Source organism: Sus scrofa, chromosome 1 (genome assembly GCF_054392235.1).
Source record: "Sus scrofa isolate SSC_HxYL_T2T_F1_AM1 chromosome 1, Sscrofa_HxYL_maternal_Yorkshire_Landrace_v2.0, whole genome shotgun sequence".
In the NCBI taxonomy this organism is placed as follows: Eukaryota; Metazoa; Chordata; class Mammalia; order Artiodactyla; family Suidae; genus Sus; species Sus scrofa.
Window position 1 is genome coordinate 57,850,749 of NC_139383.1, and position 25,707 is coordinate 57,876,455.

The following is a 25,707-nucleotide window of genomic DNA, read 5'->3' on the forward strand; positions in this document are numbered from 1 at the left end:
CTCCTCTCCCTCCCACCCCACTGGACTGGTATCCCCTCCTCGAAGCTCCTAACTCCTTGAAATAAATTGCTCATCATTCAGTAAACAGTGCTTGCTCATCGTTATAGAGACAGCGCCCAGCACCAGCCTAGCACGCGGTTGACAGTCAATAGAATTAATACCTAAATAAGTGACAGGCTCTTCTCAGAGCTTACTTTTCCTGTCGTGAAAAGGCTTCTTCCGGACCCCGCCCCTACCTCAGCCAAGGTCCTGCCCCTTCCGTAGTGAGACCTCGCCCCTTCGGCCCGCCAGCTCAGGCCCCGCCCCTTTTCTTTAAACTCCCTAGAAGACTGTGAGAGTTTGGCGCCAATCGTGTTTTTTTTAATCCCTCCCAAAGGCGGGAACTAGTAATGTGCGCCGGGACGTGCTTTGCGTCTGATCTGATTGGCCATGGTCGCTCTGTCCCGCCTCCGCGTGCTGATAGCGCCCTGGCATTGGTGGAGATGAGAGGGAGACCTTGGTGTCCAGAAAGGATCCCGGCCGCTTTGGGCCAGGCGGGGCGGGTAAGTTGATGTACGGGTCGGTTCTGTCCCGAGCTGCTGGAGAAGACGTTGCATCGCACAGTAGTGGTCTGCGTGGAGGCCAGCGGAGGCCGGCGGCATCCGGGAAGCAAGGAGTCGAAGGGAGCGCGGAGTTGGTGGAGGGAGGGCGCGCCTGCTGTCTGGGGCCCCCAGGTAGCCGCGTTCCCACCGCCTTCGGAGGTAGCTTCTGGGCTCGCCCCCCAATACCTCTGTGGTCCCTCGAGAGGATCTGGAAGGGGGAGGGGGCGAGGGAGAGCGCAGGTAGGAATTGTCCTTTCGACTTCGCTTCCTGCCCCTCCCCCCAGTTACCTTCTCCTGGGAAGGTATTCTTTAAAAGCTTTTGGGGTTCTTTGGAGGAATGGTTTTCCCTGGGTCTGGTGATCATTGATGCGGGTTGTTTCTGAGATAGTTACGCCCAGAAAAGTTGTTTATCTTAATCTCTACAGCACTAGAACCATGCCTAACACATAGTAGGCCCTAAATCAAATGTGAACATGGAATTCTCAGAGTTTCAGGATTTGTGCTTCAGGCGTCAAGGTAGCTCTTCCCTGGTCTTTCCCATTCTCCACAGCTCCAGCTCCAAACCTTTTGCCTCTCTTCAAGACCCTTCCCCCATCTCACTTAAGCCCTCTTTGATTAGGGGGCGGACAGAGGCCTTCTGGGAGAAAATCCTCCCATTCCCAATTATCTAATACGTTTCTTGCCATTTTACAAGAGCTCGTCCCTTAGAAAAATTTACACTCTTTTTTCTAATGTGATATTCTTGATTTTGTCATCATGCTTTAGAGACAGCTGGGATCCTATCCTTTTACCAGATGTTTGACCGTGGGGCAAGTCTTTTTTCTTATCCGTTTCCTCATCAGTAAATTGGGAAAAATAATGGTATGTACCTTGTAGGACTTTTGTCAAGATTTAAAGTAAAGTAATATTGTATTTAGAGTATTAGATCGGTACATAATGTACAGTATATATATGGCTTTTTTAATTCTTTTACCCTTACATCTCTTTAGGGATCTCACTGTATTAGATTAAGCCTTTCCCATGAACCTAAAAATACCCTCTTCCCTGACTCTACAAATGTTTTTGTTTTTCTATACAAATGTTCGTTTCATTCCCTCAATTTTTTTTTAAGGAAACTTATTTCAGAATCTTTTTTTTTTTTTTTTTTTTTTTTTTTGTCTTTTTGCTTTTTCTAGGGCCTCTCCCGCAGCATATGGAGGTTCCCAGGCTAGGGGTCTAATCGGAGCTGTAGCCACCGGCCTACGCCACAGCAGCAGGGATCCGAGCCACATCTGCGGCCTACACCACCGCTCACGGCAATGCCAGATCCTTAACCCACTGAGTGAGGCCAGGGATCGAACCCACAACCTCATGGTTCCTAGTCGGATTCGTTAACCACTGCGCCAGGACGGGAACTCCCAATGACCCTTCTCTCATCTGCTTAGTTTTCACACATCCGAATCCTTTGGGATTCTTCCTCAAAAGATTATGAAGGAGGAGTTCTCGTCGTGGCGCAGTGGAAGCGAATCTGACTAGGAACCGTGAGGTTTCGGTTGGATCCTTGGCCTCTCTCTGGGTTACAGATTCCGCATTGCCGTGAGCTGTAGTGTAAGTCGCAGATGCGGCTGGATCTGGAGTTGCTGTGGCTCTGGCGTGGGCGGGCGGCTACAGCTCCGATTGGACCCCTAGCCTGGGAACCTCCACGTGCCGTTGGTGCGGCCCTAAAAAAAGAAAAAAAAAAAAAAGATTATGAACAAGCATGCAGCTCTTTTCTTTAATCATGTTTCTCAACTTTAAAAATTTTGCCTCTAGACTTTTCATAGGTTCAACACTCTTGTCTGTAGCTACTCTCATTGTATATTGAGATCCTCATTTGGGGAAAGGTGAGAGCAAGTGTGAAAAAGTCCTTTTCTCAAGAGATTCTGATACATGATTTTTCCTCCTCTTCTTCCTCTCCTTTCAAGAGAATCATTGGTCGTTGTGATTTCAAGAATGCTATAGCAATTATGTCTTTTTTTTGGCCACAGGTGCAGCATATGGAAGTTCCCAGGCTAGGGGTTGTGTCAGAGCTACAGCTGCTGGCCTACACCACAGCCATAGCAATGCCAGATCCTGTCTGAGTCTGTGACCTACGCCACAGGGATCAAACCTGCATCCTTATGAATACTAGCCAGTTTCTGCCCAGCCGCAATGGGAATTCCATGTCTTTTGTGTGTGGGTGTGTGTGTGTGTATCTTTTTAGGGCTACACCTGTGGTATAGGGAGGTTCCCAGGCTAGGGTCGAATTGGAGCTGTAGCCACTGGCCTATGCCACAGCCACACCAATGCCAGATCTGAGCCATGTCTGCAACCTACACCACAGCTCACAGCAATGCCCGATCCTTAACCCACTGAGTGAGGCCAGGGATCCAGTCTGTGTCCTCATGATTACTAGTCAGTTTTGTTTCCACTGAGCCATGATGGGAACTCTTCTTCTTCTTTTTTTTTTTTTTTTTTCATTTTAAGGCCACACCTGTGGCATATGGAGGTTCTCAGGCTAGGGGTCGAATTGGAGCTGTAGCCACTGGCCTACGACACAGCAACACCAGATCTGAGCCGTGTCTGCGACCTACACCACAGCTCACGGCAATGCCGATTCTTTAACACACTGAGCGAAGCCAGGGATCCAATCTGCAAACTCATGGTTCCTTGTCAGATTGATTTCCATTGCACCACGATGGGAACGCTCTCTTTTTTTTTTTTTTTTTTTAATTGAAGTAAGGTTGATTTACAGTGCTGTTTCTGGTGTACAGCAAAATAGTTCAGTAATACATAAATGCATATTCTTTTCCATTATGGTTTATTACAGGATATTCAATATAGTTCCCTGTGCTATACAGTAGGGCCTTGTTGTTTATCTATTTTATGTATAGTAGTTTGTGTCTGCTAATCCCAAACTCCTAATTTATCCCTCCCTTATCCCCTTTCCCCTTTGGTAACTGTAAGTTTGTTATCTATGTCTGTGAGCCTGTTTGGTAACTAAGTTTATTTGTGTCATATTTTAGATTCCAAGTATATGCGATATCATATGTTATTTGTCTTTCTCTTTCTGGCTTTACTCAGTATGATAATCTCTAGGTTCATCCCTGTTGCTGCATTATTTTATTCTTTTTTATGGCCCAGTAATATTACATTGTGTATATATATATATTACATTTTCTTTTTTTTTGATATTTAAAGCTCTATTTAAAAAAATTTTTTTATTGTTATTTCCCCAATACAAATTTTTTTTCTACTGTACATCATGGTGACCCAGTCACATTCATGTATACATTCTTTTTGCTCCTATTATCATGCTTACATTACATTTTCTTTATCCATTCATCTGTCAATGGACATTTAGGTTACTTCCATGTCTTGGCTATTGTAAATAGAAGCTAGGAGCTGTAGCGTTGTCTTTAAAATAATTCAGCATTAGTTTCTTTTCTTTCTTTTCGTTTTGCCTACCAACCTGTGAGGCTCTGTGCTGAGAACTGGGGATACAATGGTGAACAGAGCCAGGCTTGGTCTTTTTGGAGCTTATTGTCCAGTGGGTGAGTTGGATATTTTGTTAGTAATCTCACAAAAATGTTACCATAAACTGACAAGGGGCCATGTAGAGAAAAGCTACAGTGGTATAAGAATATATAACAGAGGGCCCAATCTAGTAGAGAGAAGGTAGTAGTGAAGGCTTAAACATTACTTAAGCCACAGTATCAAACAGTTTCATCAAGGAGAGCAGTGAGGAAAGAGCACTTCTTGAAGACGCTCTATATTTGGAGGGGACAAACGGCATGCTTACAGAGTTGAAAGCAGTCCAGTTTGATTAGAGCAGGGACTGCTGGAGAATGGGGGAAAATGATGCAGACCTACCCTGGAGGGGTGGGCAGAGACCTGATTACTCTGGGCTTTGTTGGCAGAATTGTGACAGAATTTGTTTAACTTAAGATCGACTGGAAACAGTGAAGAGTTTTAAGCAGACAAGGGAACCTGATCAGATAATGCATTTTGAAAAGAAGACTCAAGCTGTGGTTTTGAAATGGGCAAGATTGGATATTTGAATACACTTTTCATTAAATCTTTTTTTTTTTTTTTTTTGCCGTGCTTATGGAATGTGGAATTTCCTGGGCCAGAGATTGAACCTATGCCCAACCCACTGCACCACAAGAGAACTCCCTCCATTAAATCTTTTTGATTCTCCCACAGAAGCCTCTCAGATCTGCTTCTAGTTTTTATTTCCAGCACTAATAACTCAGTCACCCCTCATTGTCTCCTGCACATTTTTTTTTTTTTTTTCTTTTTAGGGCCGAAGCATGTGAATATTCTCCAGGCTGGGGGTCGAATTGGAACTTTAGCTGCCGGCCTACGCCACAACCACAGCAACACCAGATCTGAGCTGCATCTGCAGCCTATACTGCAGCCCACAGCAATGCCAGATCCTTAACCCAGTGAGCAAGGACAGGTTTCAAACCAACGTCCTCATGGATACTAGTTGGGCTGTTATCGCTGAGCCACGACAGGAACTCCATCCTGCACATTTTAATTTTCCCTTGCTACTGATATTTTCTGTATTCTTTCTAGAGTTCAGTGTTTGAAATGCAGATTTGATCATGATATTCCTCTGCTTAAAAAACCTTCACTGCTTCCCTCATTCCATACTGGATGAAGTCCATATATCTTAATTTAATCCCCGGACTTTTCTAAAACCTCATTTTTCACATTCTAATCTGTGGATATTCAAACCCAGTCTTGCTTGTGAGCGCAAAGATAGATGTAGGGAGATGGTGTCAGGAAGTGTGTTTGCAAAGAGAAACCCAGTTTCACTGAACCTTGGGATTTTGGAAACCATGAGATAGTGAGTGATAGGGCTAGAAAGGTGTCTGTCAGTGGAAGTTTTGATTTTATTCAATAGACCTTGGGAAGTAATGCAAAGTTTTTGAGCAGGAATTGAAATGAGCCGGATTGCTTTAGGAGAACCCAACAGTCATGTGTAGCATGTGTTTGAAGAGGAGAGATAAGTAGATAGTTGTGGTGGGGGCCTTGTTCAGTGGCAAGGATGAGGATAACTGCTGGGCAAAGTGTTGTCGGGTAGCATCAATAGGGATGCTACTCAAAGAGTAGCAGTGTCAGGAGGTGACAGATGTTGATGGAAAGATGATCTTTTTTGGTCTTACAAGATATGTTTATTAACTTTGGCAGCTTGTTGCTGACTGTTGGATTGTGTTTTAGTATTTTGTATTTAGTTCCTAATTTTCAAGCACTAATTAGGCAGTAGAGGAATCCTACAAATCTGATCCAGGGATTCCCTTGTGACACAGCAGGCATTGTCACTGCCATGGCCTCCATTGCTGCTGGGGCACAGGTTGGATCCCTGGCCTGGGAACTTTCTGGGAGAGGTTAAAAAAAAAAACCTGGAGTTCCTGTTTTGGCTCAGCAGAAACGAATCTGACCTAGGATCCATGAGGACACAGGTTCAATCCCTGGCCTCATTCAGTGGGTTAAGGATCCAGCTTTGCTGTGAGGTGTGGTGTAGGTCATAGACATGTCTTGGATCTGGCTGTGGCTATGGCATCATAGGCCGGTGGCTACAGCTCCGATTGGACCCCTAGCCTGGCTAAGGCCCTGAAAAGCAAAGAAAAAAAAATCTGATCTAGTACCCCTACTTTTTGTAGCAATACTTGCTCTCCCAGCCTCCTCGTGTTTGCACATCAAATGTTTAACCCAGATTTTGCTGTGAAGTTGTAGAAAATAAAATAATGATGTCCAGGAGCTCATCAATTTAGGATGGTACTCAGATACATTTGTACAAGTGCCCAGTAGCATTTAGAGCTAATTATGTGGTATTAAATTGTGGTATTAAATAGTCATAATCACAATTCTGTGAAACTTCTGTGTTAAATGAGACTAAGTAGGCTTTGAGTGATGGCCAGTGGAACTGTCTTAGAAATAAATCATGAGTTAATGGATAAAGATATATGTTTTGGCTGTTTAAGTATCCTTTGGCTGATCTCCTTTTTATTCAGCACACATTTATTTTCATATGTGTATTAAGTGCTGAGAATATGGAGATATATAAAACTTTTTTTTGCTTTTTAATGCCACACTTGTGGCATATGGTGGTTCCTAGGCTAGGGATTGAATCGGAGCTGCAGCTGCTGGCCTACACCACACCTCACAGCAATGCTGGATCCTTAACCCACTGATCAAGGCCAGGGATCAAACCCTCATCCTCACGGATACTAGTTGGATTTGTTACAGCTGAGTCACAACGGGAACTCCTGCTGTCAGATTCTTAATCCACTGTGCCACAGCAGGAGTTCCAAGAGCTGTATCTTTTTTTTTTTTTTTTTTTTTGTCTTTTTTTTTTCTAGGGCCGCACCCACGGCATTTGGAAGTTCCCAGGCTAGGGGTCTAGTTGGAACTGTAGCCACCGGCCTACCAGAGCCACAGCAACGCGGGATCCGAGCCTCGCCTGTGACCTACACCACAGCTCATTGCAACACCAGATCCTAAACCACTGAGCGAGGCCAGGGATCGAACCCGAAACCTCATGGTTCCTAGTTGGGTTCAAGAACTGTATCTTTAAATCTTTAACTGCTTGATTAGCAGATAAAAGTATGCTGAAATCTCTATTGTAACTACGTACCTGTATCTGACAAGGTCCAGTCATGAAATATAAACCACATTGTAATTTGAAAAGAAGCTTAGTATGAAGAATTATTAACAGAGAGTTGGAGTAACTGGGGATTGATTAGTAAACGATAACCCCAAAGAACAAGGAATAGCAGGTAGTAGGGATCAGCCACTAACTTTAATGTTGATATGGATCATCTGAAGAACTGTCTCTGCCTCATTGGAAAGAGCGTGGCTGGGGCCAGTTGGATGGTGGAGAAGTTGCCAAGTGCCTTGCTGGTGACACTGCTTTGAATCTTACCGAAGAATTACATGGGGAAACTCCTGGATGCTGCTGCCTGTCAGGTGCTGTGGCATCCAAGAGTTGGAGAAGCTGACCTCTGCGTGGAGTCTAGCAAGAGCCCATTGTAATAGCAGCCTTACATATAGGAGGCAACCATGTGAAAAAATTGTGCCCTTGCAGGAACCTGGTGCTGGAGAAAGCTTGCTCTGCAGGAGCCTGGCTAGCCAGGCCCACTGGAACTAGCAAGAGAAACCCCTTCCTTTCGTGTCCCTCCAGCCCTCTATTGACCAGGCTGTACATACTGCCAGTTAGCCAAGGAGAGATGTTTATAAGGCCTACCTCCAATCTCACAGAGGGGTTGATTTGGAATAAAGAGGCATCATAATTGCCACTGTTTCTTTAACTTTATGTGTACATAGTGAGAAACCACCTATGTAACTTCTTTTGACAACTTCTTTACTATGTATGTTATCCTTAGAATCTATTTTGAAAAACTTTTTTTTCTTGGCTTTTGTCTTTTTTTAGGGCCACACCTGCAGCATTATGGAGGTTCCCAGACTAGGAGTCTAATCAGAGCTGTAGCCACCAGCCTACCCCAGAGCCACAGCAACGCCAGATCCAAGCCACGCCTGTGACCTTCACCACAGTTCATGGCAATGCAGGATTCTTAACCCACTGAGTGAGGCCAGGGATTGAACCCGCAACCTCATGGTTCCTAGTTGAATTCGTTTTCTGCTGTGCCACGATAGGAACTCCAATTTTGAAAAACTCTTAATGCTACATCTGATGTGACTAAGAAATGAACAGTCACTTTCTCTTAAATTTATATTTTAAGGTCTTCTTGTGTTTTATTATCCCTGCCTCTTTATGGGAAGGTCAGCTTCACTGATTAAAAGAGATAGTAAAACCCTTGTGTGACCAGTGATACAAGTCCTTATTTATTTATTTATTTTTCTTTTTTCCCTTTGCTTTATTTTTTTTCTTTTCTTTTCTTTTTTTTTTTTTTTTGTCTTTTTGTCTTTTTGCTATTTCTTGGGCCGCTCCCGCGGCATATGGAGGTTCCCAGGCTAGGGGTCGAATTGGAGCTGTAGCCACCGGCCTACACCAGAGCCACAGCAACGCGGGATCCGAGCCGCGTCTGTAACCTACACCACAGCTCACGGCAACGCCGGATCCTTAACGCACTGAGCAAGGGCAGGGACCGAACCTGCAACCTCTTGGTTCCTAGTTGGATTCGTCAACCACTGCGCCACGACGGGAACTCCTATTTTTTTTTCTTTTAATGATTTTTATTTTGTTCCATTATAGCTGGTTTACAGTGTTCTGTCAATTTTCTACTGTACAGCAAGGTGACCCAGTCACACATACATACATACAATCTTTTTTCTTACATTGTTGTGCTCCATCATAAGTGACTAGATATAGTTCCCAGTGCTGTACAGCAGGAGCTCATTATCCATTCCGAAGGCAATGGTTTGCATTCTTCTTAAATTTCTAAGTAATTTAGAAAAATGTATTCAGTGGTAGGGGGCCTAGACATTAAGGTGTGTAGACAATGGTCCAACAAATGGAGAAAAAGTTAAGACAGATGAGAGACAAAAGATCCAGGATTTTTTAGGTGTCTTGTATTTCCCTTTTTAACTTGCCAGGACAAGTCTAATCTTTTTTTTTTTTTTTTTTTTTTCTTTTTAAAGTAATACCTGCTAGTAGTAAAAACTGAAACTGTGTGAAATGATATGCAGTGAAAGCTTTGCTCTATTTGATATGTTTAACCAAGTCATTGGATTAATTGATCTTCATTTTGTAATTAACCCATTGACTGATGCTCCCCCATCCATGTAACAGCTTACAGCTAGTAGTAGATTTACTGCTAGGGAGCCTGTGACTTTCTGCTCCCCCAGTTGAATTTTGCTTTACCAAGAGTCAGTTGTGTTATTTGCTGAATGTGATTATGCCATTTGTGCCCTTTCTAATTATTGTACAGGCTATACTGTAACACGGTTGATTAATCAACTCATCTAATGGGAAAAAGTGTTGGAATGGGGAATGTGGGAAATGAAAAAAAAAGATACACCTTAATTTTATTTAAGGGATTAACATATAAATTGTGTCTCTTCTGGTAGAAACATGACCTTTTCTTTGAGTATAAATGCAATGATTAGAGTTCTGACTTCTCCCTTGTGCGCCCATAAGTAAGACATTGCTCATGATTTCTGGCACTTTTTTCATTATTGTAAGAAATTCGATGCTTATGAGTTAGTCTGAGAACAGACTAGATTTATTTTTTTCCAGTATTTTGATTATCTCACCCTCACTTGATTTGACAGAAATTATAAGTGTCTTACTACTCACCTGGGAGTCTTTCCAAACTATTTAGTCTAGTTTTCACTGGAAAATAACCCCCTTTGGTAAAATAATATTTCATCATACTCTTACTTAGAAAAATAAGGAAATAGGGATAATTAGATTTGGTAATAAATGCTCCTGACTGTTGGTAAGTATATATCTTTGTTGGTGGGAACAGAAGTGTACAGGTGCGTGTACCCCTAATGACCCCCAGTAGCTGCAGTGGCCGTAGTTCACTGATCATAGGCAACATTCATATGTTTTACAGGCAGAATGGAGAATATCAGATAAGTTAGTGAATGTCAGATAATTAGTTTTTTGTGCTCTCCCCCACACACACACACAGTAGCTTGATATGGGAATCTCAGTTCCCAGACCAAGGACTGAACTTGGGGTACAGTGGTGAAAGTGCCGAATCCTAACTACTAGACTACCAGGGAATACCCAGATTTTTTTTTTAAATTAGTATTATTGCTTTGGATTCTTATGTTGCTTCCAGTCTTGCTGCTATCTACGTTGACTATTCCTGTACATATATTTTTGTGATCATATGCTTGTATAGTTTAGAGGAAATTACTAGATATGAAATTGTTGGGTCAAAGAGTATTTGCATTTAAAAACTTAATAGCTAATGCTAAATTGCCTCCATAGAGCTTGTACCAGTATACGCTTGAGTGGTCTATGAAAGTACCTCTTTCCTACACCTTTACCAGCCTAGTATAGTATCATACTCTTTGCTGTTTGCCCATCTTGCTCCCTTATTGGTGGAAACATGTATGTCTGGAGTCCCCAAGATCACTCCAAGATCATAGCATTTAACATGATAGTTGGCTCATTTCAGTATAAAAAGTTATTTTGTATTATGATTTATTTTATAAAATTATCATCGTTTCCTTTGTGACATGGGTTAACTATACCAGCAAGTTTAAGATTTTGTTTTGTATTTTAGCTTTTGGAAAATGTTAAACATTTTTAAAAATCACAGTAGAGTGAACTTTGTCAGTGTGTTCAAATTTGAAAGTTAACTTTTTAACTTTAAAGCTTAGTCTCTGAATTGTGAGGTTGATTTTAACAGTGGAGAATATTTATGCTTAATGCTTTAGATGGCGACTGTCAAAAGGAAATAGGATCATGGCGGCAGATGATGACAATGGTGATGGAACAAGTTTATTTGATGTCTTTTCTGGTAAGAGTTCATTTTAATTCTTTCTAAATTTATTTATTTATTTACAAAACCATTTACTTGTTCTCAGTGAAAATGCCGTCACTATCTGCTTTTTCTTCCTACACATAAATGAATTAATACAATAAAATACCTGGCAAGTAGAAAGTACTTAGCGAGAAATTTCTTACTATTGTATGCTTTCAGGCCTCTAAAATGTAATGAAATTAACAACTTTGCCAATATAAGCAGCAATGATTTTTTTGTCATATCAAAAAATATGAGATATTGGAGTTCCTGCTGTGGATTAAGGATCTGGCACTGTCTCTGCAGCACCTTGGGTTGCTGCTGAGGTTTGGGTTCAATCCCTGGCTCCATGCTGGTGCAGTGGGTTAAGAATCTGGTGTTGCTGCAGCTGTGGCCTAGTTGGCAGCTGAAGCTTGGATTGGATCCCTGGCCTGGGAACTTCCATGTGCTGCATAGTACTGCCAAAAAAGAAGTGTGTGAGTGTATACACATATATGGTATGTATTTATTACTCTTGAAGTTAATATTTCCAATAAATGCAGTTGTACTTATTTATACTTATTTATTGTTGTTGAGGGAGAAATTGACAGTCACAAATAGATGATTAGTTTGAAAGAAATAGCCAAGAATTGATAGTAAATTAAGCTCACAAAATGGAATTTTTTTTTTCTTTTTTTTTTTTTTAGGGCTGCACCTGTGGCATATGGAGGTTCCCAGGCTAGGGGTCGAGTTGGAGCTGTAGTTTCTGGTCTATACCACAGCTACAGCAATGCAGGATCTGAGCTGCATCTGCCACCTACACCACAGTTCACACACAGCAACGCCAGATCATTAACTCACAGAGCAAGGCTAGGGATCAAACCTGTGTCCTCATGGATACTAGTCGGGTTCATTAACCACTGAGCCATGACAGGAACTCCTGGAAATATTTTTAATAATATACAGAACATAAACTTCGAGATCCTAGCATAACATTTACCTCGTTCTTTTTCTTTTTCTTTTTTTCTTTTTGCCATTTCTTGGGCTGCTTCCGTAGCATATGGAGGTTCCCAGGCTAGGGGTCCAATTGGAGCTGTAGCCACCGGCCTACGCCACAGCCACAGCAACGCAGGGATCCAAGCCGCATCTGCAACCTACACCACAGCTCATGGCAACGCCATATCCCTAACCCACTGAGCAAGGTCAGGGATCAAACCCACAACCTCATGGTTCCTAGTCGGATTCGTTAACCACTGAGCCACGACGGGAACTCCAACCTAGTTCTTTTGTCTTCTAAGCAGCTGGCATAAGACAGTCTTTTTTTTCCTTCAGAGTAGGAGTGGAAAAACCTCACCAAATGCATAGAGTCAGTTTTAACTAGTGCTTGATATATATATATATATTTTTTGCAGCTTCTCCTCTTAAAAATAATGATGAAGGTTCTTTGGACATATATGCTGGGTTGGACAGTGCTGTTTCTGGTATGTAAATTCTATAATGAAATACTTTCATTTTGTTTGGCCAGTCTGTTGGAAGTGTATATTTTGTTACCAATTTCCTGGAGTAACTCATAGCTTCTCAACATTCTTTGAAATGATTATACTCAGATAATTTTTTGCCCAAAGCTTGATCAATAAAATAAATTAGCCTTTAGATTTGTTGTTCACCTAAGTTTCATTTAATTGGACCTTGTGCAAAAATATTTTGTATCATTGAAAATGAAACTGGTGGTGTCTACACACATATAGGTATAACCACACATACTGTCATAGGCTCCTCGATATTAGAGCTTTTGAAAAGGGTAGTTAATATAAATATTTTCAGATGTATCAGTAGGAGTGTGAAATGCAGAGTTTAATGACCCATCCAATTTAGACAACTTTTCTGTAATGAAATCTCTTTAAGCTTTGAACAGATACGAATCCTTACACTTGATTTGTTGACATAGTGTTTGAGGTAAATTGGCTTTCCAACTGTGATCTGTGACATCAGTATAGATTTGGATGAAGTGAAAGATAGAGAAATGTATATCATTTTGGTTAGAAGTAGATACAACATCAAAAAAGCTTAACGTGTGTTTTTCTTTTTTCCCCAGCTTGACTGAGACATAATTGACATAACATTGTGTAAGCTTAAGATGTACAGTGTGATTTGATACACTTACATATTGCAAAATGATTACCACTGTAGCATCAGTTAACACCTGATAATATCACATAATTACCATCTCTTTAAAATCTACTCTCTTAGTAACTTTTAGTAGTGTTATTAACTGTAATCAGTATGTGGTATATTAGATTCCCCAGAACTTATTCATCTCATAGCTGGAAGTTTGTACTCTTTGATCAATATCTCTTTTCCTCCACTCCCAGCCCTGGGTAACCATCATTTTCTGGGCATTTAGATTTAGATTCCATGTAAAAGTGACAACACAATATGTAGTATATGTCTTTCTTTGTCTGACTTATTTCACTTAGCATAATGTCCTCAACATTCACCTACCAGGTTGCATATGGCAGGATGTCCTTTTTCATGGCTGAATAATATTTCCATCATATATTGATATACATGCATATATATTTACACACACACCCCACATCTTTGTCCCTGTTTCCCTTGGCGGACTTGTACGTTGTTTCCATATCTTAACTCTATTTTTTTTTTTTTTTTGTCTTTTGTCGTTGTTGCTATTTCTTGGGCCGCTCCCGCGGCATATGGAGGTTCCCAGGCCAGGGGCTGAATCGGAGCTGTAGCCACCGGCCTACGCCAGAGCCACCGCAACGCAGGATCCGAGCCGCGTCTGCAACCTACACCACAGCTCACGGCAACGCCGGATCGTTAACCCACTGAGCAAGAGCAGGGACTGAACCCGCAACCTCATGGTTCCTAGTCGGATTCGTTAACCACTGCGCCACGACGGGAACTCCTCTTAACTCTATTGATAGTGAATATAGTGTAGTGAACATGGGAGTGCAGATATCTAAAGTCCTATTTTCATTTTCTTTGGATATGTACCCAGAAGTGGGGTAGCTGGATCATGTGGTAGTTATTTTTTAACTTTTTTGAGGAACTTCCATACTGTTTGCGGTGTTAGCTGCGCCAGTTTAGATTCCCACCAGCAATGCCCTTTTCTCCACATCTCTGCCAATGCTTGTTATCTGTTGTCCTTTTTTTTTTTTTTTTTTTGGTTATGCCCATGGCATGTGAAAGTTCCCAGGCTGAGGGTCAAGCCTGTGCCACAGCAGTGACCTGAGCTGCTGCAGTGCTGCAGTTACAATGCTGGATCACAATGCCAGATCCTTAACCCACTGCACCACAGGAGAATTCCATCTGTTGTCCTTTTTTTGTCTTTTTAGGGCCACACCCGTGGCATACGGGGGTTCCCAGGCTAGGGGTCCAATCAGACTGTAGTTGCTGGCCTACACCACAGCCATAGCAACGCTGGATGTGAGCCTCGATTGTGACCTACACCACATCTCATGGCAACACACTAGATCCTTAACCCACTGAGCGAGGCCAGTAATCAAACCGAGTCCTCATGGATGCTAGTCAGATTCGTTAACCACTGAGCCAGGATAGGTACTCCTGGAAATACATATTTTAAGGGTTTCTTGTTTGTTTCTTTTAGACAATGCTTCTAAATCCTGTGTACCATCTAGAAATTGTTTGGATTTATATGAGGAAATCCTGACTGAAGAAGGAACCGCAAAGGAAGCAACATATAATGATGTATGGATTGCCAGAATTGTGAAGGACAGTTATTTTGCTCCTTTGTAGCTTCTGAAATGCAGGCATCAACTTACTATTGAACAGATATTCTGTGTTTAGGAAATAGCTCTTGGACTAAAAGAAATATAAGTCAGTTTCTGCCCTCAGATAAGCTTTTTAAAACAATTTTTTTGAATGCGTGCCTAAATTTAGTTATAATTTTGCTTGATTAAATTTAAGAGTCTGAATATATAAAATCTCAACAGGCAGTTTGATAAAACATTTTATCTTTAATGATTTGTACTGAGTTATAAATTGTCCCAAGACTTCATGCAGACAGATTTCTTTGTGTCTTATTTAAATTTTAAAATTTGGAGATTTAATGCAAAATTAAGCAAAATGCATTATTGGTAGGCCCAACTTTAAAAACCAGTAATCTTGCCTCCAACCAATTTTGGCAGTTATTTTATAGCTAGAGAATACTGTCTTAAATAGTCTGTTCCTTTTAGATTCTTTCAAAATGAAAAATAGTATTGTCCAGTGTTATGTACAAATAAAAATGTTTGTATGTAGAGCTTGTATGATTTGCTGGGTCAAACAATGTTTCCAACCTAAAATCTATCTTGTTTCTACTTTAACTACTTTGAGTTGTATTTATTAAGTAATGCAGTTTGTACTTTTTTATTTTGTAAAATTTTGTGATTTTTTTTGGTACAATATTTTATTTGTACAATAGAGCAATTCTTAGCTGATGGAATGAATGAATAAAATATGTAATTTTACTTTAAAAAAATAAATAAAAAATAAGAACCAGTAATCTAACCAAACACCTGTTATTAGAAATAGACCTCACCTACCCTTCTTTGTGGGTTGATTTGCAAAGTTTTAAATATTTTGAAATGTCATTTAAGCTAAGAAAATGATTTAGAATGATTCCTGATCTTTTCGTATCTTACAGTTGCAGGTAGAATATGGAAAATGTCAGCTGCAAATGAAAGAGCTGATGAAAAAATTTAAGGAAATACAGACACAGGTAGGGTTGTAATGAATATTTTATTTTTGCCTTATTAACTTTTAAAATCAAAGTTTAGTGAATTTTTTTGTTAGAAATTATAATGCTGAAGTATTGGCAGATTATAGAAAAGTTTTAAAAAAGTATTAAATGAAATAGCAAATCTGGCAAAACATGCATTATTTCCTATGTCAATTAAATTCATATAGTAACACAACATTGTACATCTATAGTTCAATAAAGTTTAAAAAATTGCTATAGTAAAACTGCTTGATTTGACATAAATGATCTGCTAGACTAGTTAGTTAAATAATAGCAAATCATAAAGATTATAACAGGGTGGTTTAAAAGAGAATTGGTTTGAAGCATGAAGACTTAAAATGGCTGGTGGAGGGAAATGCTAATACTTTTGCCAGAGTTGACTTGTTTTGTGATCATGCTGCAAAAATCAGGAATATTTTGTCTTGTTCTGAATTTTATTTTTTGGTAAAGTTATTTCTCTTCCTTTTCCTTTTCTCCAAAGAGCCAGTCAGTCCTCAATTCTTTCTTTGTTCATCTGAGAATTAACACAATGTTGCAGGTTAAACCTCCAAGTTGTTGAATATAATAAATTTTTTATTATTTTCAAAATAATAACCTGGGCAGAACTTTTTTCTTGTTTTTTTTTTTTTTATTTTAATTTCTGTTTTAAGTAGTTTCACTTTTTTAAAAATTATTTTATTTTATTTTGGTTTTTTGCGAATTCTTGGGCCGCTCCTGCGGCATATGGAGGTTCCCAGGCCAGGGGTCGAATCAGAGCTGTAGCCACCAGCCTATGCCAGAGCCACAGCAACGCGGGATCCGAGCCGCGTCTGCAGCCTACACCACAGCTCACGGCAATGCCGGATCGTTAACCCACTGAGCAAGGCCAGGGATCGAACCCGCAACCTCATGGTTCCTAGTCAGATTCGTTAACCACTGAGCCACGACGGGAACTCCCAGTAGTTTCACTTTAAATGGCCTTTCTCTGGTGCCAGTTTTTTTCTCTAAGTCTCAGCTTCCCCATCTGCATTATGAGCATCATTGTACTTCTCCTAGGACTGTCTGAGAATACATTTGATAAAATATGTGATGCCTGCCATTTAGTTAGCATTCAGTAGTCATTAGCTAGTATAAATAGTAGTTTAATAATTCTGTAGATATATACTTTATTAAGTATGTTTTATGATGTTTAGAATTTCAGCTTAAAAAATGAAAACCAATCCCTTAAGAAAAATATTTCAGCACTTATCAAAACTGCCAGAGTGGAAATAAACCGCAAAGATGAAGAAATAAATAATCTTCACCAAAGGTATGATTGAGGGGTGTGGACGTGGGTGTTGATGGTTCCCGTGGCATGTGCAAGTTCCCGGGCTAGGGGTCAAATCAGAGCTGCAGCTGCCAGCCGATACCACAGCCACAGCAACATCAGATCCGAGATGCATCTACAACCTACACCACAGCACATGGCAACGCCGGATCCTTAACCCACTGAGCAAGGCCAGGGATTGAACCTCAGTCCTCATGGATACTAGTTGAGTTCGTTACCTCTGAGCCACAATGGGAATGCCTTCATTTATATGTTTGTTTCTTTTTCCCCTCACTTATATGTTGAAATCTACTTCATGTCTGTACAAAATTTTCAGAATTAACCTCAGCAAGAACTGAATTTATGATTGAACTCCTTCCATTACTTCTAGCGCTGTAGAATCCCCATCATTTATTCAGCTGGTGCAAGCTGGAGAGACCAGAGGGCAGAATGACCATTTAATTCATTGCCCAAACCAGGATACTTTTGAGAGTAGAAGGAGATGCTATTAATAATTACACTGAGGAGTTCCCTGATGGCCTAGTGGTTAAGGATCTGGCTTTGTGACCGCTGTGGCTTGGGTCACTGCTGGGTCATGGGTTTAGTCCCTGGCCTGGGAACTCCTGCATGCCATAGGCATGACTGAAAAAAAAAAAAAAAAAAAATTACCCTGAGATCGCTTGGCAAACTGGGACATAGAGTCACTCTACCTAGGAGTCGTCATTGACACTTAGCTCTCTTATCCTTCAGATCCAAATTCATTACCATGTCCTGTTGATTTTTTTGTTTCTGTAGTCTCTCAAGTTCATTTCTCTCCATTTCTACCATCATTGCTGCCCATCAACTCTTCTCTGAACTGGCAGTAGTCTCTGTGCTTAAAACTCTGCATCCACTATTGCTTTTTCCAGCCTCTGGTTTCTCACTTCTCAGTATTAAAGCCACAGGACACTCTCTACAGCACAAGTCTGGAGATCTATCATAGAAGACCCATCCCACCCCCTGTCTTGATTAAAACACATCAATGGCTTCTCATTGTTCTTAGGATAAAAGATCATAAATCTTAATTGGGTTCACAAAGCTCTTCACACTATGGTCCAAACTACTTTTCAGGCCTTGTCTTCAGTTATCTTTTCCTGAGGTTTCATGGCTCTGGTGTGTCTCTGGTATTCTTTCAGTTCCATGGATGAACATGAGCTCTTCAGGGCATGAACTGTTTGAGTGCTTGAAATGCTCCTCTCCTCTACTTACTAAATACCTGCTCATCCTTAGGTCTCAGATAAACATCCTTTTCAAAGGGAAAATTTGTCTTTTTTTTTTTTTTTTTTCTTCTATTTTTTTATTTTTTAGGGCAACACCAGCAGATATGGAGGGTCCCAGGCTAAGGCTGGAATCAAAGCTGTAGCCACTGGCCTACTTCACAGCCATAGCAACACCAGATCTGAGCCACATCTGCAGTCTACACCACACTCATGTAACACCAGATCCTTAAACCACTGAGCAAGGCCAGGGATCGAAACTGCGTCTTCCTGGATGCTAGTCAGATTTGTTTCTGCTGAGCCATGATGGGAACTCCTCAAAGGGAAAATTAATCTGTCCTCACTGCCTAGGTCACATCTTTTTTTTTTTTTTTTTTTTTTTTTTTTTTAATTTCTGTGTTTTTTTTTGTTTGTTTGTTTGTTTTTTTTGTTTTTCTTTTTAGGGCTGCACTTGTGGCATATGGAGGTTGCCAGGCTAGGAGTCAAATTGGAGCTATAGCAACGCAGGATCCGAGCCGAATCTGCAATCTACACCTCAGCACACAGCCACACCGGATCTTTAACCCATTGAGTGAGGCTGGGGATCGAACCCAAAACCTCATGATTACTAGTCGGATTCGTTTACACTGCGCCACAGTGGGAACTCCTAGGTCACATTTTTTTTGTGGTTTCATTTACACTTGCAGTTTTAAAAATCACAGATGGGATTACTTAATGAGTGCCAGTCTTCTGAAAACATTAGGACTTATTATTTTAAACAATAAATACATATCACTCCCCTGGGAAAGAATAACAGTTCTATATTCCTTTTTATTTTTGCGCAGTATGTAACATTTTAAGATGGCTATTGAGGCTTTGGCTTTTACTGTGGAATTGTATAAGAAATAGAAAAGTAGGATGGGGAGCTACATAGAGGTCTGTTTTGATCTGCTCTGTGTTATCCAGCAAGATTTCACTTTTCTTTATGTTTCAGTTGGGCTAGAGTGGGTGAGGGCAAGAAAATAAAGCCGCTTGTTCTGAAAGAAGTGAATTTGTAGTTAGTTTTGAGGTGTGTGCCTGTGGTGCAGGAAATGTGAAAGACATGGGAAAGTGCTGGAATAGAACTGAGAGGTCCTCCAGGCTTTGTGCCAGCAAAGCAAATCAAACTCCTTGTTTTAAGAACTGGCCTGTTTAGTTGGAAGCTGGTAAATACTTATTACTCACCCCTTCATACAAAGTAAAATTAGTTTTGCCAGTATGTGGACCCCCAAATTTTAAAGTGTATCAATGTGATTAAAACCTGGATCATTTGCAGTGGGTTGTTTCCAGTGTTGTCACTGTTGCAGCTTGGGTTGCAACTGTGGTACGGTTTGATCCCTGGCCTGGGAATTTCCACATGCCACAGGCACAGCCAAAAAAAATTGGGGGACTATTAAAAAGCAATTAACTTTTCTTTTTTTTCTTGCTAATTTCTGTTTCTTATTAGATTGTCTGAGTTTCCACATTTTCGGAATAATCATAAAACTTCAAGGACATCAGATATAGTTAAAACAAAAGATCTTAAATCCAGATCTCCCCATTTGGATGACTGTTCTAAGACTGACCACAGAGTGAAAAGTGATGTTTCTAAAGATGCGCATTATAGCACTTCACTGCCAAACCTCGAAAAGGAAGGAAAATCCCATTCTGAAAAAAAGAGCACTTCACATTTGCCTGCATCTATTGAAAAACACTGCACCAATGGCATATGGTCACGTTCCCATTATCAGGTTGGTGAGAGTAGTTCAAGTGAGGATCATAGAAGAGGGAGAAAAGAGAGTCGACACAGTCAGTATAGCAGAGGGACCGACAGAATACGAAAAGACTTAAACACTGGCTGTGGTGATGGTGAACCCAGGAACACAGAAGCTGATCAAAGGCTCCAAGGACGTCCTGAGAAGTACAGTAAGGGTGAACCAAAGGCTGAAAGCAAAAATTCAAAGTTGAAAAGCAACACCGATTTGGATTATAAAAATGAACGTGTTAGTTCTTCTTGGGAGAAAGAGAGCTCTAGAGACAGATCACACACGCGACCAGAATCTCAAAGTGACAAAAAACTCGAAAGACAAAGTGAAAGGTCACAAAATATAAATAGAAAAGAACTTAAATCACAGGACAAAGAAGAGAGGAAAGTTGATCAAAAGCCTAAGTCAGTAGTAAAAGACCAGGATCATTGGAGAAGATCTGAACGAGCATCGCTTCCACATCCCAGGAATGAACTGGCAAAATCTTCTCATAATTCAAGTAAATACCATCCAGAAGAGAGGAGAGTATGGGAAGACTGTAAAAGAGACAGGGCTATAAGTAATCATAGTTTTCAAGAAGGAAGAGGTCTGTCCTCCCTTTCAACCAGTAGAACTCATAAACATGTTGACTCCAAGGAAGGTGACACCATGCACCAGCGGGAAAATACACCTTCAAGAGCAGAAAGGCATCGAACTGAAGAGAAAAGGAAAAGAGAACGAGAGAGCAAAGAAGAAAAGAGACATATGAGAGATGAAAAAAGAATGCCTACGGAACATTTGCAGAAGACTAGTAGAGAAACTAAGAAAACCACTACTGATTTAAAGAGACAGAATGAGCCAAAAAATGATAAAGGTGAAGTCTCTAGTAATGATGTTTCTGAAGGAGCAGATAATAAAGAGCTTGCAGTTAATGCTGAGAGTGGTCCAAATGATACACAAAACAAAGACTTAAAGTTGAGTTTTATGGAAAAATTGAACTTAACTCTTTCTCCTGCTAAAAAGCATCCTCTTTCTCAGGATAATCAGCATAAAATAACCGATACTCCCAGATCCAGTGACACATGTGATTTGGAGTCCTTGGTGCAGGCTAAAACAGTGACATGTGTTCCCTCTGTCAGTGAACATATCACAGAGGAAACCAAATCAGAGTCTTTGGAACCAAAGGATTCTCTAGCAGCAGCATGTGAACCCAGGACCAGTATTTCAGAAAAGAAAATAGAAGAAAATAGTTTGTTGGTTAAATCTGCTGAGAATACTGTGCACTGTGACATGCCCACGTGTGGTACAGAGACTTCCTTCCCAGCACCTATGCCAGTGGAACACACGAAATCCTTGTTTCCATCATCAGCAGAAATGAAGCAAATCGTTGGTGGTGCAAGGGCAGCAGTTCCTGTGGTAATGAACGCAGTAGACACAAATGTTTCTCAGAACTTTGACTTGGGATTGGATACCAAAAGAAATGATGACTTAAATTCCTGTAGTGTTTCTGAAGATAGAGAAATGAAAGAGGCTTTTTCAACAGTGACCAAATCCAGCGAAAGCATTGCACAGCCTTCAATTGAAGAAGCTGGTATTTTGCCAGTAGTCCTTTCAGAAGATGATAAACCAAAGTCTGAGCCTTCTCTTACTGTTCTTCCACTGGTGGAGAGTAAGTCTGGTCATTTGGAGCCTTGCTTACCTAAAGAGACTCTAGAATCTTCACTTCAGCCGACTGAGTTAATGGACCACAGAGTGGAAATTGGTGAAACAAATTCCGTATATCATGATGATGAGAACTCTGTTCTGAGCATTGACCTTAATCAACTGAGACCTATTCCAGAAGCCATCAGTCCTCTGAATAGTCCAGTGAGACCTGTGTCAAAAGTTCTTAGACTGGAAAGCGCATCTCAGGTTCTATTATATAATAATAGTCATAAAGGTAATAGTTTATATTATCTCCTATAACTTATCTTTTTGTGAAATACAGAAGCCGGATGAATAAGTGCTTCTTATTTGGTAACATAAGTATTATTCAGACCCCTGTTGTTAACTAGAAATGTACATGGAGCCTTCAGTCTAGATTTAGGTAATTCTTATTTATATGGGAAAGGGAAATGGTAGGACAGCTTGTTTCAAATACTCTTTGGTTGCTTTCAGATATATTTCTGTTATTCAGAAGCCATCATCAAATGGTAGAGTAGGTGATGCTGCCAATGTCAAGTAAAGACACATGAACCTTTGGCTGATGGTTATCCAAATTTCTAGGCCCTATACTGTCACTGTTGTCAGGCACCTCTGAGACCAGTAAAGACTAATGACATAAATAAGTCATTAACATTCTGCTTTTTGAAAAAATCCTATAAAAGTAATAACTTACCTCAATATTTACTTTGGGGGTTATATTTAGTATGAAAATGTTAAATGACAAAGACTCTAGTTGTCAAGTGACTATAATATACTTTTCTCTTCCACAGATGTGTTTCCACCAAATTCAGCTCATTCTACCTCCAAGACTCAATCGGATCTCAACAAGGAAAATAAAAAACCAACTGACAAATCTGACAAGTTTACCGAAGCAGACTCCAACAAGAACTCATCTTTAGATGAACTAGAAGAAGGAGAAATTATAAGTGACAGCGAAAAACCTAAGCCACAAAAGAGTTTTGAGAAAAGTGCCAACCCAAGAGCTTCTGCTCAAATGCCGAGCACAAAAGCTAGCCCAGGAAGTAGGAAAAGCACTGTGCATTTGGATAAAGACAATAGGAAGATATCTTCTATAAAAATCCATCAGACCAAAAGCAAATGGAATAAGAGACGCAGTGAATCAAGCAGAGCTTCAAAAACAGAGAAGAAAGATAGGTCAATGAGCACTTCTAGCCTTGAAAAAATAGTTCCGGTTATTGCCACACCCTCTTCTGTCCCAGAGGTTATGCACATGTTACGAATGATAAGAAAACACGTGAGGAAAAATTATATGAAATTCAAGGTAAAATTTTCAGTGATACAGTTTCATAGAATTATTGAGTCAGCAATTTTGAGTTTTACATCACTAATTAAACACCTTGACTTATCCAGAATCTCCAAGTCAGTGACTACTTTGCAGAGGAATCTCTGTGATGTTATAGAATCCAAACTTAAGCAAGTTAAAAAGAATGGCATCGTGGACCGTTTGTTTGAACAGCAACTACCAGATATGAAAAAAAAATTGTGGAAATTTGTAGATGAGCAACTTGATTATTTGTTTGCAAAGCTTAAGAAAACCTTAGGGAAGTTCTGTGACTCCGAAAACTTTGGCAGTGACAGTGATGAAGGAAAACTTGAAAAGATAAATAAGGAGAAAGCAAAACATTCAAATTATCAGAAGGGGAATGCAGACAACTCCAGTAAAGAAATGTTGAAAGAGAAAACTCCCAAAGCAGTAGGTTCTGGTTACTCCAAGTCTTCAATAGGATGTAAAAAATCTGAGGAGAAACATCAAGAGCAAAATAATTCCAATATTAACACGGTAAAGCATGACAGTAAAAAAAGTATGAACACTTGCTTTGATAATATTAAGGACCCTCAATCTGAAGGGTGCTTCTTAGAACCAAACTGCCTGAGCACCCAAAAGCCAGGAAGAATCGAAGGCAGCACTGCAGAGGAGGCACAGACCTCCCAGCATGCTGCTTTGAGGTCGGAACGCAGTTTCGAGATTCTTACTGAGCAGCAAGCATCCAGCCTTACTTTTAATTTAGTGAGTGATGCACAGATGGGAGAGATATTTAAAAGTTTGTTGCAAGGTTCTGATCTTTTGGATAACAGCGTTAACTGTACTGAAAAAAGTGAGTGGGAGTTAAAGACACCAGAGAAACAGCTACTAGATACTCTTAAATGTGAATCTATACAAGCTTGTACAACGGAAGAAGAACTCGTGTCAGGGGTGGTTTCTCCCTGTCCTAAGATGATTGGTGATGATAATTGGTCATTATTGTCATCTGAGAAAGGTCCTTCTCTGTCTTCAGGGCTTTCCTTGCCAGTTCATCCTGATGTTTTGGATGAAAACTGTATGTTTGAAGTGTCCACTAACATAGCTTTAAGTAAAGATAATGTGTGTAGTTCAGAAAAGAGCAAGCCCTGCATTTCTTCCATACTTCTTGAAGATCTAGCAGTCTCTTTGACAGTACCATCGCCTCTCAAGTCAGATGGTCATCTCAGTTTCTTAAAGCCAGAAATTTTGGCTAATTCAACTCCTGAAGAAGTTATTAGTGCCCATTTTAGTGAAGATGCCTTACTTGAGGAAGAGGATGCATCTGAACAGGATATTCACTTAGCCCTGGAGTCTGATAACTCAAGCAGTAAGTCAAGTTGCTCTTCGTCATGGACAAGCCGGTCTGTTACTCCAGGCTTTCAGTACCACCCGAATCTGCCCATGCATGCCGTCATAATGGAAAAGTCCAACGATCATTTCATTGTGAAAATACGGCGTGCAGCACCATCTACCTCCCCTGGTCTTAAGCAGAATATGGTGGCTGATGAATCTTTGCCTAGAGTGGAAAAGGAAGCTGATGAAGCAGCCGACAAAGACTATGTTTCGTGTCAGAGTGGAGTTTTAAAATCTGTGGAGGAATTGAAAAATTCCAGTGAAAATGTTGCTAGCAATAAATCAGCTCATGAAGAACAGGACTTTATGATACAAACCAAGGTTCCTGATATATATGAGTTTCTTAAAGATGCTTCAGGTAAAGTGGGTCCCAGTACTGGAGTGGCCGAAGAATGTTATAAGTTGCATCAAGCATGGCAACCCAAAGTGCCTGAAAACATTGAAGAATTGCCTCCAGTGGAAGAAGTTCCACATTCTGTCCCAGATCATCTTCCAAACACATATATAGACCTCACAAAAGATCCAGTCACTGAGACCAAAAACTTGGGGGAATTAATAGAAGTAACAGTTTTAAATATTGGTCAGTTGGGATGTTCTGGAAGCAGTGTGGATCAGAATGCTCCAACATTAGACAGTATGCAGCCTGAAACTGTAGATGCTTTTATTGACTTGACCCAAGATGTTTCAAGTGAAAGTAAAAATGAAAGTAACCATCCTGCTTTACCTGTTGAAGACTTGGGGTGTCAGGTGATATGTGTAGATGAAAATAACTCTAAGGAAGAAAATGTGCAAGTGGCAGACAGGCCTGTGGAATGCATTGTCGAGGAAGCCTGTATCGATTTAACCTCTGAAACTCCCAGTTTGAGTGAAGTCAAAAAGGATGATTTAAAATCAGAGTTGGTGTCAAATTCTGATAGTCTGGAGTTGCCTGGGGCTTTGGATAATGCTCACAAAAAGAGAAAAAACCTTTCTGATCTAAATCGTTCTTCTCAGAAAAAACAGAAGAAGGAAACAGACTTGACCGTTAGGGAAAAGACCAAAAAAATTACCCAAGATTCTGGTGAGAATGATGAAGCTCACCAGAGGAAAGCCAAGAAGAAAAAGGCCCCAGAAGTGATTAAAGATCCCTCATCATTAAAGGCAAGCCCAGGGACTAAGGATGCATCAGCAGCACCTGCCACTTCTCTCACAAGTCTTTCTGCAAAGAATGTTATTAAAAAGAAGGGAGAAATTATAGTTTTGTGGACAAGGTAAGAATCTTATGAAACTGTTAAATCACCAGGGAATTTTGAGG

General features: G+C 40.4%; 1 protein-coding gene across 11 annotated transcripts in view; it reads left to right on the plus strand.

The window, feature by feature from the left end:
* Positions 1 to 486: 486 nt before the first annotated feature.
* CASP8AP2 (caspase 8 associated protein 2) overlaps positions 487 to 25,707 on the plus strand; it is a 30,533-nt gene continuing 5,312 nt past the window's right edge. For 2 of the 11 annotated variants that reach the window (XM_005659298.4, XM_084960320.1), the window contains exons 1-8: positions 487 to 542; positions 10,944 to 11,026; positions 12,421 to 12,489; positions 14,637 to 14,737; positions 15,675 to 15,749; positions 16,943 to 17,058; positions 19,777 to 21,992; positions 22,528 to 25,663. In XM_005659298.4, coding sequence (XP_005659355.2) covers positions 10,972 to 11,026; positions 12,421 to 12,489; positions 14,637 to 14,737; positions 15,675 to 15,749; positions 16,943 to 17,058; positions 19,777 to 21,992; positions 22,528 to 25,663 — 5,768 coding nt within the window. In that variant the 5' untranslated portion in view covers positions 487 to 542; positions 10,944 to 10,971. Of the gene's footprint in view, positions 822 to 1,346; positions 1,443 to 3,023; positions 4,133 to 10,943; positions 11,027 to 12,420; positions 12,490 to 14,636; positions 14,738 to 15,674; positions 15,750 to 16,942; positions 17,059 to 19,776; positions 21,993 to 22,527; positions 25,664 to 25,707 lie in introns of those variants that run through there. The other 9 variants (XM_021090042.2, XM_021090036.2, XM_021090047.2 and 6 more) reach the window with 9 other exon arrangements.